Source organism: Nothoprocta perdicaria, unplaced genomic scaffold, assembly GCF_003342845.1.
Source record: "Nothoprocta perdicaria isolate Ctin4 unplaced genomic scaffold, notPer1 scaffold_200, whole genome shotgun sequence".
NCBI classification, from domain to species: domain Eukaryota; kingdom Metazoa; phylum Chordata; class Aves; order Tinamiformes; family Tinamidae; genus Nothoprocta; species Nothoprocta perdicaria.
Genome location: NW_020455206.1, coordinates 291,126 through 303,654, shown reverse-complemented (window position 1 = coordinate 303,654; position 12,529 = coordinate 291,126). Strand labels below are relative to the sequence as shown.

At 34.1% G+C, this 12,529-nt stretch overlaps 1 protein-coding gene across 3 annotated transcripts in view; it reads left to right on the top strand.

Annotated features, from left to right (window-relative positions):
* The window catches only part of ZCCHC7 (zinc finger CCHC-type containing 7), a 106,091-nt gene that overhangs the window by 89,622 nt on the left and 3,940 nt on the right, over positions 1–12,529 (top strand). For all 3 annotated transcript variants that reach the window (XM_026038087.1, XM_026038085.1, XM_026038086.1), the window contains one exon: positions 10,645–10,740. In XM_026038087.1, the coding sequence (XP_025893872.1) occupies positions 10,645–10,740 (96 nt within the window). The remainder of the gene's footprint in view (positions 1–10,644; positions 10,741–12,529) is intronic.

Sequence of the window (12,529 nt, the reverse complement as noted above, 5' to 3'; positions counted from 1 at the left end):
TTCTTCAGTAAATAAGTAAATATTAATGAAAATTCAGTTCTTACATTGGACAAAGTAGAGTTTCTATTTTCTTTTTTTAAAGGTTTTTCAAAATATATGCATATGTTAAAAAACAAATACTACCATTTTAGGTTGTTTCTTTCCATAAGGATTGCTCATGTATAATAACCTCTCCATCCACTTGTCTTAACTATTCTAGCAGTAAGGACCCCTTCCCCCATCTCCTGTCTTCCTTACTCTCATTTATATTAAAACTCGTAGGTCAAGATGGCCACCAACAGAGTTTTACAACCATCAGAATTTTAACTAGCAGAAGCTATCATTTAACATGCTTTTTGACAGTTTGTTAATCTTACTTTTAATCCACTTACATAAAAAAAGGTGAAACAGGAATTGGCTCTTTTGGCCTCTATGCATAAAAGACATGGAGGGACAATGCATCTTTTGTGTTTAAATTTTGCGCTCAGATTTCTTTCTATGCCATTATTAAAATTTCTCATGGCCTGCCACGTTTCTTTGGAATAAAAATGTAAGCAGTGTTTTCTATGTCAATTCAAAGCCCTTAAGATGTGACTTTCAGAAAGAAAATATTTAAAATATGGTTCTGGGGAAAAATATGTTCTCTGCAAAGACGTTTCTAGGTTTTGTGCAGGCTTAGGATGCACTTAGAAGTATTTTAAAGAAGCAAATCTTACTTTAGGCTCAGGAATGGGATTGTTGCAATGGCTTTGAACGTGACTGCAATATCAGCTCTTTTGGTCTTACATGAAGTAAGATTACAGGCCAAGATTACTAGACCACTAGGTTGCCGTGTTAAGTTTCATCTTGGGAGCAGTTGGTCTTTAGCTGTTTTAAGATTATTTTTATTAGGTTGCCTTTCAGTAATGCAGACCATTAGCCACAGTTTTTTTCCCATATATTACTTTAAAAATGCTTTTGAAATATTAAAAGAAAAATAGATGGCTTCAATAACATTGTATATAATAACATAATATTTACAAAAATATGCTAGAGTATCTAAAGTTTGTCTTTTCAGGAAAATGAGGAGTCTTACCTAATTAACCTACCCACTTAGGTATGACAAATTTTATATATATATTTTATATATATATATATGATATATATATAATTTTTATATATATACACATATGTATGTATATACACACACATTATATATTTTTTTTAATTTTCTGGTAAAGTTGAAATATATATTTCACCCTGCATGGCCTGTGAATTTTCCATATGGTCTTACACTCGCACATACTCTCATGAGAAAAGTTTTAGGTTTGTTGGTACTTCTCATTTTCCCAGGACAGATCCTTAATTGATATTATATCACGAAGTTGCATTAGCTAACTGAGGGAAGCCCCTAGCCCTGACTACATTAAATAGCAAAGTTAAAATGCATCTTATAAAAATTAGATTCCTACACAGACATTCAGAAACTATTTTGGATGTACTATCAGCTACTTAAATCATTTAAATGTTGTAGTTTCTTCCTGCCTCTCCTTAATATTTTCTTTGTTTCTTGATCTTTCCCATCTCTCTTCCCATACAATTAAATGAATGATAGTTTTACATTTAGGATTAAAGAACAGTTACACTTTGACCAGAAATTGTATTGTGATAAATCATTGGAAATCCAGGAGTTGGTTGATTAAGCCAAAGCATCTCAATTTCTCTAATTCCGCAAATGAAGCACTTCAAAATTTTCAGCTTTGATAAATGGAGTCCTTCAGAGAATCTCTTGCTTCAATATGTATGTTTAGATTAGTTCAGGTACTTCATATTTTTGACCAAATTAAAAAAAAAAAAAAAAAGAAAAAAAAAAAAAAGGTCGTGCTCCTCCCTATAAACTAGAAAAGAAAGGAGGAAAAAAGGGAATAAAAAATAAAACTAATATGTTTTAATATTGTGAATGCTTGAATCTGTAGTGAGTTAGTTAACTAGCCTTAGACTACCTACTGAATTGTTTCTGTAACACTTATTATTTGTGTGTCATGTTGTATTTTTCCTCGGTAGTAGCACTTGCGGGTGGCAAGACATGCCCACAGTTGGAGAAAGCATAATAAGAGACACCTCACACCCACACAAATTGGTTGGCAGGAATTGTTCTATTCTAAAAATATATTATATTCTTTCTTTGCCCAATATGTACTGTTTGTGTGATATGCCAGAATTGTAGTTAATTAAACAGAAAACAGGATAGATAATCTTGGGATTATTCATTGCTGAAATGTCTGGCCATCATAAACTGAAGTGTACTTCAGTCAAAAGAATTAACATGTACTTTTCCTTAGTGTTCAGAAATTAGATGTTTAAATTTTCTTTTTCGTTTTTGAATAGGTGGATTTATATGATTATAATTCTACTATTTCAAATATTAAACATAAATAAGTAAAATATCTTTGAAACTAGAATCAGATTTGTGATAAATTTTTGAAACAGACTTCTAATTTAAGGGAAAAGTATAAATTCTTCAAAATTATTCCAAGCTTGATACAAAGTGTTTTTTTCTCAGTTTTACCGGATCTTTGAGATGTTTTCAAAATTTCCATATGCAGGCAGAAATGATCTGCAAGCTATCAGATATTTATTTATTTAAAAAAAACCGACAATTTTTAAAATAAAAAATCATGAAAGAGCTCTTCTTATTTATTTAAAAAAAGAAGAACCCTTTCATATACCTAATATATTTTTTGTTGTTATTGGAGTTTTGTATTGCATGTAGATAAGATATATAGTCAGCAGAACATAAATATCCACAAACTTGGTATGTTCATAACTAAAAATAATGTTTTGACTGTCAGATACCCACTCGCTAGGTGTTTGTAAATTATATGCTCTAGTATTACTGAAATTATGGCATTGTATCATGCAAATAATTTGCATGTTAAAATCCAGCAGACATTTAGCAATTACAGTATTTTGCCCCTAGTATAATAAAAGTAAATATGATAGTCCATGCTTAGTGTTAAAAACTGCTATTTTATCTTATCAAGGATGCAAGTATTAATGAGCAGCTAAGCACGAAAGATGCTGGAAACTACCTTTCTAAGGTTATGCTTGATCATGCTAATAATCTGTGGATTAGGTTTCCCAAAATGTATTTGCTAATTTCATCTTGAGAGGGTCTGTCATGTCAGCAATATTATCACACCTTGTTATCACACCCTTTCATATAAATAAAATTATCTTGGTTTTAGTTACATATTTAAAAATATCAACCTAAAAGGAATTACAAAGAATTAAAGACATATAGAGTGTGTTGAAGGGTGCAGATGAGTTTAAAAAGATATTATTTAGTTTCAGTACTGGAAATTTCCCAAAAGTTGTGGTGATCTGTGGGATCATTTATGCTGTAATACCTATGTGTAGCAAGGAGGAGATCTTCACTTAGATATTTTTGACTTCAGCAGACTGAAGCAAGGTTTTCAGCTTTATGTCCTGATTTTGTTTTAAGTAACATCTAACCATGAATAACACTAAAACACTTGCATTTTTAGTACTTAAAATTGAAACAAAAAATGATACCACTCTTGACAGAATTTGATAAACTTTCTGTATTTTTTTAGTATACTTCATAGTATGATCTGTACCTGACTCGAAGAAAAAGCAGCTTTCAGAATTGTCCCTTCTGCACACTTGCAATGTGAAATAGTGCAATATATGTATAAAGCACTGCTACTGTCTATTGTAAAGAATTATTATATGGAAGGGCAATGATACTTCAGAAATATGAGGAAGGCAAGATTTATAGGAAGAAATACTACTTTGATCATTGACTAGCCAATAAAATTGGAGGAAAAGGGACAGTTTCTACATAGTTTAAAAGTCTTTTTGTTTGGTTGGTTTATTTTTTTTTTTTTTAAGCATGCAATTAATTCTGTTTCTAAGATATAATTGTGGCATTGTTTGCCACATGAAAAAGTTACTAGTGAGTACTTGTGCATGTGCCTGCACAGTATATACATGAAGAATCTCTCAGGACTGTGTGATAGTCATGTAGTATTTACCTGCCTTATAATTAATTAGACTGCATTTGCAGGTTATATGTAGTCTCTGTCTATCTTCTTTTGATGGCAGTGACAGCCTGGTTGAATTAGGTCAGCTTTTCTCATGATGGTATGAGGAGAAAAAGAGGGAAAATGGTTGAACGAAGTTCCTCCAGAATGGGTTTGGAGAAAAGTTGTGATCAGTGAGGTATCATGAGAGAGGAGGAGTTTGAAACATACTCTGATCCATTCTTATAATCTGTGGACTATTCAGTGCTCTGAGTATTATTAGAGAGAAAACTGTGTATGGTATTCAGACCACTGTAAAAAAAACAAAGTGCATGAAATGCACATAGAAGGCTTTTGATGGTTATATAAATATCATCAGACACTTTGTTAAGGACATATTCTGGATGAGTGTCATTGTACTAGTAAGTAAAAATAATTACAACAGTACTGAATATATATGATTACTTGGAGAGCGCAGGAAAAAATGTTAAACGGGCATTAACATACAAAGTTAACATATTGGTGTTTTGAGGAAAATCAGGTGTTTCAGATTAAAGAGTTTAAAGAGGTGCTGTAAAGCTCAGGGAAGAATTGAATTTTTATTTATTTGGAATGTATGCAGTAAAAGTCTTATTTCTAGCATACTGATATATCATTCTTGCAGCATCTCATATGCTTCAGTGGCATTACGTTTTCTTGTGTTTAATCTTAGTTGTATACAGAAATCACTTCAAAATATTTATTAAAATTCTTTCTAACAGAAAGTTATTTCAAATGTAGTCCTTCTTTTGCATGTGATAGTGAAAGGTGATTAGTACATGACATAAAGGTCATGAAAGAGGGAGAGAGAGAAAAGAAGCTGTAAATCATCTAGAATGACAGTAAAAATTAAAACCTTAGGATTTGTTGATCTCCCCAGTGTACTACTACCTAATAAATGAAACCCTGCTTTAGTTTTGTTCTTAAGATTTTACAGGCTTTCCAAGTGTTTGTGTTCAGATTAATATATAAATGAATGTGTAAGTAGACATATACTTAGTGCCGTGAGAGTGTTTATATAATGTATGCCTATATGTGTACTCCATCAACATATGCAGGTGTATATAAGAGCATTTGCTAAATCACCTAATAAACATGCAAATAATATATACGTGGATCTCCATACATTTGTTTCCTCCTCCTCTTCCTTCCTCTGCTTCCCTCTGAATTGCTTCTACCTCCCCCACCCCACTTCAAAGCTTGTGGTCCTTTTTCCATCCTTGTACTAAAAGGTTTCTTTGTAAGCTAGGCCATTTGTCCATCATTGTTTGGGGTCCAAACAGTGGTAAAATACCCTGTCACCGATCCAGAGTGTTGTGAATGGCAGCTTCTCTCTGGACAATTGGCGGTGGTGCCGAGAAATATTCCTGAGAGGATTATTTAACCTTTCAATTTAGGGGGCACAAAGCCTGGCTGATTAATGAACTTTCTGATGGGCGCTGATAAGCGGATCTATTTCTTTATTTCCTCTAAAAGTGATTCCTTCTCTGTCCCACATTACTATAATCTTAAACATAAAATGTAGCAAATAGATTAAAAAACAGCACTAAAGAGTTTATCTGACTGGCAAACTGAAGGAGCTAAATTAAAATTGGTAATGAAAGCAGTGGCTGAGCCCTGTATATGGTTTTTAAATGCACTGTGTATTTTGAAGAGACTTATTCTCCAGCTTGCCTGGTAATGACTGCTTTTGGTGCACAGTCCGGGGCTGGCTTCTGTTATCCCCCCAAAAAAATGAGTTGTGTTATCTGGATGACTGCAGACACATATGCATCCCCCTTTCTCACTGCATGGGCAGACAAGGTCGATAGCATTACAAGGTATTTGTGGCAGTGCTTGTTTCAGTTTTCAGAGCTGCCAGTTTCCAGCTAGATTTGAATTACAAAAGAAGAAGCTGGCATGAAAATTGAAAGGGTTTATCGGCTAGTCTGAAGCCTCATAGCACATTGCTTATTTATGCAGTCCATTTGCACCAGGAAATGTAAAAAGGAAATACATTTTAAAAATAAGGTCATAAAGACCCAGATATGTTTAAGATGGCAAATAAAATATAGATACCTATAATATCTTCCCAGGAAACGATTTCACTTAATGTTGCACATTACTTTAGAGGACCATTTATGTTACTGTCATAAATTTGTGCATTTGTGTCACTGTACAGATAGTCTCAGGGGATTAAGAAGGAAGTGTTTGCTAACTTACTTTAAAATTAAAATAGAAGAAAGATAGGTTTGTAGTTTGAGAGCTACATCAGAAATAGTTGGAGTTTAATGCACCATCCTATTTTAATAATGTTTTGCATTCCATGTAAAATTAGCCATGGACGACTGGATAGATGCCACCACCTTTGGAGAAAATTGGGATGCCTGTTAACTACGAAGATTTTGAAGCATTCAGGGGGTGCATTGTTATCTTTACCTTCTTGCATATATTCATCTTCTATATTAATCAGAAATTTTTATTCTTTTTTTCAGAAGAAAAAGCCTCCTGTATTAATATTTTAGTATTTTATATTTTCTTAGAAGAGTATCTACAGTAATTTCTTTAGCTAAGTTATTTTGTGATTTCTGTCTCTTGCTCTAAGCTTTTCACACAGTCATTTGTAGATGCTATTTGCATTTATTTAAATTCATTATATAACTATCTATTTCTGCAGAAACCACCACATCATAATGCTTGTACTCTAGACTAGACAACTTACATTCCTTCTTCTATTCCTTCTTCTTGGAAAGACTTTGCTTTTTCAGACTGTGCCATCAAAAATAATACACTGATTCATGAGTTAAAGTGTAGCATTTACTTATAAAAAAAACTTCACTATTGTCTTAGTGTTTTTATTTGAAAATTCATTGTGTTTATTTATAGAAAACACAAGATGTAATTTTATGAAGAGACCAATGTGTCATTTTAAAAAGAATAGTTCCGTATTTGGGAGACATCCACAGCTTCTTTTGGAAAAAGGATTTTTTTTAGTGGATGGAGAAACAAAGAAATAAAATTTGGGAAAAAAAGATCATATTCAAAATTGGTTGGAGTTTGGTGGATTTAAAAGTCAAAATATTGAATTTGATTGTTTCTCATATTTTAACATGCATAAAGCTCAATTTATTTTTTTCATGAATTTTCATAAGGATTTTTACTACGTAGCATGTGTGGCTTTAATGATGTAATCACCTGATAGACTAGGAAGACTCCAAAGGAGACGTTACGGTCTGTTGTGTACATAATACTTGTTTGAAAAATCTGCCTAATTAAGGAATTACCCAATGGAGTGCAAGTCTACTGGGTGCATGACATGGTTAAAGAAAATAACAGCAACAAAACCCCTCTGTATAATTACAATATTACAAGAGGTCTTATATTGGCAATTTTGAATATAGGGAAATGATGCTCACCTACCATTGTGTTAGCTAAAATGCAGGCAAACTGTGATAATTTGTAAGGAGACATAAATTTGTATTTCCATTGGTACAGTTGCTTTGACCATGTCCTTGTCTAGCTCTAGTAATGCCTGCAGTGTATAAAGATTCAATTGGTGATCATCTTTCAGTAGCTCAAAAAAATGGCAGAATATCACTGCTAATGATTTCGAGCCCCAGCCTTCAGTCTTGTTTCTCTTAGTTGCACAAAACAGACTAGTCTGCTTGCAAAACTCTTCCATTGATTTTGATGGCGACCATGTTAGAACAAGGAGCACCACACAGCATTTGCTTGGTTTGTGTGGTGGGTGTTTCTCCTCCACTCACACTTTAGTCCATAATTTGATTATTTAATGCTAGAGTGCAGCAAAGAATAATACTGGGGGTAAAGTGATCTGTTAGATGTGAACATAGCAGTTAATATAGTGAATCAAAAGAAATAACTGTCCCTTATCTGCATGGGAGAAAAGAAGTAGGTGGTGCAGATGTGGTGTTAGTAGCCTTAAATCAGACAATCCTAAGATACACTCTACAGAATTTGTCAAATTGCTATGGCACATGCTAAGATAGTGTTGCCTAAAATATTGTTTGATTTTACCCCCCCAACCCCAAAAAACAAAAAGCAAAGCAGACCTTAAGCTGCTTAAGGTCATGTCTTTCCTTTCATCTGATCATGAGGCTCTGGTTGGCATTTTCCACTTTTCTTAGTTGTCAGAGTAGTTTCACTGCCTATGTAGTTTTTTTTCAGATAGTACTTCACCTGTCAATATGGATCAAATGCATCTTTAGATGCCTGTGACTTTAATTAGAGAGTATACTTTGCACAGATCGATTTCAAACTACATTTGATCTCTACTAAATTTGAATTTGTGTCTTGGGTTAAGTTTGAATAATAAAGTATGCTTTACCTTAAGAATCAACTTACATGAATAGCTATGAAATACATTTGTCAAATAAGAGCAGTTTGATCTGCAGAGAAGAATCTCTCTTCTGATTCTCCCTGCTGTCAAGGTCTACACACTGTACAATAAAAAAAGAACAGAAAATAGACAAAAAAAAGGAGATTGGAAGATTTTCTTTAGTACAAGATTGCAGATCCCAAGTAGTAATGAGCTTCACAAAAGCAAGCCCTCATTGGATCAAAGTCAGTTTAGATAAGGGCAGTTCAAGGTCACAGAGGGAGCTGCCCAGCAGGACCATTTGCATAAAAAATTACTGACAGAAATGGGGCAGTGAGGCAGCCCTGGCATTTTGATCTCTTGGCCTTTGTCATGGAGATTCCTAGTTGAGAAGGGAGGAAGGCCAGTGTCCCAGATAATGATTAACTGTTTTAATGGCATTCATTCATTCATTCATTCCACACTAACTACTCATGCAGAAAAAAGGGTTATGTAAAATGACATTAGAAGAAAAATCATTTGTAATCGTTGCATCAGGCTGCACTTTGAGGAGACATTAGGAGTAAATCCTTGGCGTGGTAGGCTTATGCTTTATCTTCTGATATTTACTGAGTTTACTGGTGCATGAAAAGCTTTCAGCAAGAATAGCAGATGGGATGGACCTTTCATAGTTAATGCTATCTACCAGGTTATTACTCCTATATATTGATAGTGAAGTAATCTCCAAGATATCACCCTACAAATATAGATTATTTAAATGTTTGTAACAAAAAAAAAAAGAAAAAAAAAAAAAAGGAAAAAAACCCTATAACATAGAGAAGCTACGTTCATGAATAGTTTATTTTGTACCCATATGGCTGGAGTCTTTCGATGTTTTTTTAAGCCTTAAATAATAGGAAGACAGAGCGTTTGTACAATACAGGTTTTGTTTGTTATTTGGCTTTGGAAAGAAGTGAAGTTATGTTGTAATCTGACTCTTAAGTGTGCAGTTTAATTTCTATCCTTAAATGTGACCTTTTCTATTAGCTAAACAAAAGGAAATGACGTGGTGGGGATGGGGTTTAGGGATCTATTTTGGAAGGGAATGTAGAGTAGGAAAAGTTGGGATCACATTCCTAATACTCTTCAAGATCTCGTGCTCTGTACTTCTTGTACAATAGCATCAGAAAACTTTAATATCTTTCTATATCTGCCAACGGAGGCCTTATGGGAGATTGTTTCCGGGTAAGGTAAATGTTTCCAGATTGCACTTCTCTTACAGAGATTAGGTACGGTAGTCAAAAGATAACATATAATTAATACTTTGTAGTGCCGTTTGTTTTTCATGCTATTTATTGCTGGACGTATCACTTTTGTTACACTTCGTTCTCCCACCTTACTGGTGAGTGAGAGTGAACTTAGTCAAATGAATCTGAAATACACATTTAAACCTGTAAGGGAAGGGAGTTCAAAATACAGCAACCCTACAAGTGTGATCAGACTCATAAAAAAAAAATGTAGAGGAAGTCTGTGGTTTTTGCATATTTTATGTGCGTTGTGGTCATTTTTCTGGAGACTATTCAGGAAAAGACAGTGGTTTCAGTAAGTACATGAACATGATGAGAACGATTTAAAGAAAAAAAAGGTTAAAGTGAGTTTTGCAAAATATTTCTAATTTCTTTGAAATCTAGGACATTCTTCCGTGCTTTTTCAGAGTCAATGGGAAGGAAATGCATGGAACCCTAAAAATACTAAGTTGCTTTAGTGAATGAATATTTCTTTCCTGAGATGGTTTTTGGAATTTGATAGAGGTTTGGGAATGCAGCAGGTGAAGGCTGCATCTCTCTCAGATCTTTACCATATTGCTTTAAGTGAACACTGCTGAGAGGGACTAGTTTAGCAATACACAAATGTGCCTATACAGCTGGTGGATGTTATATCTGATGGCCCTATCTGTTCCCTGGGGATAGTGGGGCATCTGTGTAAGAAGGAAGAACACTGGGAGAAAAGGAGGAGGAAAGAGATATAAATCAGCAGCCTATTTTCTTGGATTCAGAGCTGAAATAAAATTGCCAAGCGGAATGGATACTAAGGTTGCATCTCACTTATGATGCTCAGAATTTAATTTGTTCTGCAAGTTTACAGTGATATGAACAAGTCACTTTTTCAAACAATATTCGTGCAGCAAGGAGGAATATATTGATATAAGCATAGTAAAATCCTATTTATGTAATTTTAATGTATTTTTAATTCAGCATTCAGAAAAATTTTAATTCTTAATTCTCACCAATTTCCATCTTTCAGACAAAACCAGGACCAATTAAGATGGCTAGTTCTCACTCCGAGCCCTCTGCTTTAGTGTACTGCTACAACTGTTCCCGGGAAGGACATTTTGGATATGTAAGTCTTAATAATACCTGCTTCAATGTTGAATATATCTGAAGCGTACCACTTCTCATCTCTGCCATACCTTGTGGCTGGAAAAATGAGCTGAAATAATCAAGCTAATGCTATAAATAAGAGTTGCCGTACTGGAATGTTTCTGAGTTTGCAGCATTGACATAATTATTAAGAGGCCCATTTAAAGAGATCACCTCTATCTAATTTAAAAATTATTTCAAAAATTCCTAGTGGAGCTTGGGAGGTTTTTTTGAGGGTCAGGTTGTTTTGTTTTGTTTTGTTTTCACCTGAGTTAAAATAAGGCTCTCTTTGAAAGAAGATACTGGAAAATGGACAGTTGCTGAGCATACCTCTCTTCTCCATTTTTTTGGTGGCTTCATGGAATGAAGTAATAGTGCAAGATACCAGCTTAAGATATAACTACCTGTCTCATGAAGGTGGAGTATGTCAACACTTGGTTCGTGTCATACCATGTCCCATACAGTGTTTCGGAACATAGTTATTAAAACTTTATATGAGAGAAGCATTGAAACTGATTACATTTTTATAGACAAGCCTATGAGTTATGTATACAATACAGTGGGCATATAGAGTAAACCTGAATTTAGAGGCTTGAACAAAATGTGAATGAACATTGGCAATTTGTAAGGAACATTTTAATAACTACTAACAATGACATTCACACGTAGTTACAATCAAGGCTGCAGTAAAAGTATTTAATAAAAATATAGGAGAAATTAATAGCAGTTACTAAAATGATTCAGGGACAACATTCTGTCACTACCACAATTTCGGAGATGAAATGGTGTTTTTTTTGTAGTGCACAAAGGGCACTACAAAATTCAAATGAGAAAACTCAGTAATGATACAGAAAGGCAAAAGTACTCAACAGAACTTCTTATCTGCAGATAGAAGAGTATGCACATAATATATTTGGTTAATATAATGGTGATTGAATATTTACTTTCCAATCACTGAACTAATTCTTCAATTCAAAAATGACCAAACAATCTAGACTAAGGCAAGCATGTGCATCTTTATCCTGATTCAGCTGGACTGGAAATATATTTGAGATCTGTAACTCCTGCTGGCCAAGAAAACTGTGATAATAATCACTCTTGGTCTTCATGCAATGGGCTGCCCCTTCCAGAGCCTGGAAGATATAATTTAAAGAAAAGAAAGCATTAAAAAAATGTTTGTTAATCTGTAAAACTTACTTTAAATGATAAACATCTCTACCTTCATATCAGCATCTTAGCTTTCCTATATCTGTACTTCAAGGTCTGTGTATAGAGGCTCTATCAAACAGTTAAAGCAGTTGATAAATTGCCCAAAAAGGTAAGACTGGGACAGATTTTGACTCATCTGAGTCAGTACTTCTCACTACAGTGTTGTTCTTTTACAGTATCATTAGATCTAGCCAAGGAACACCTGAAATTTCATTTCTTCACTAGAGATCTACGAAGACCATTTCAAAAAAACTCAGGGAATTGCAAAACCTAATTAGTAACCTAAATCCAAGAGTAAACGGGACCGTTTCTGGTTAGAAAATCATTTTGAACCACTCACTGTTGGTGGCAGAAGAGGAAATAATTAAGACATAACCTGGCAGTGTTGCAACACCTAACAATTCTGCTTATTGAATTTGGTGTATTATTTATTAAAACAATAAAAAGTTAATCCAGAACATCCCATTGCGCTATGCAGCTTGCAGCAGCAAGTTTTCAGGCAGCAGGGATAAGGAAGTAGACAGTATCTGCAGATCTGCCTTGCATTTACATCCCAATGT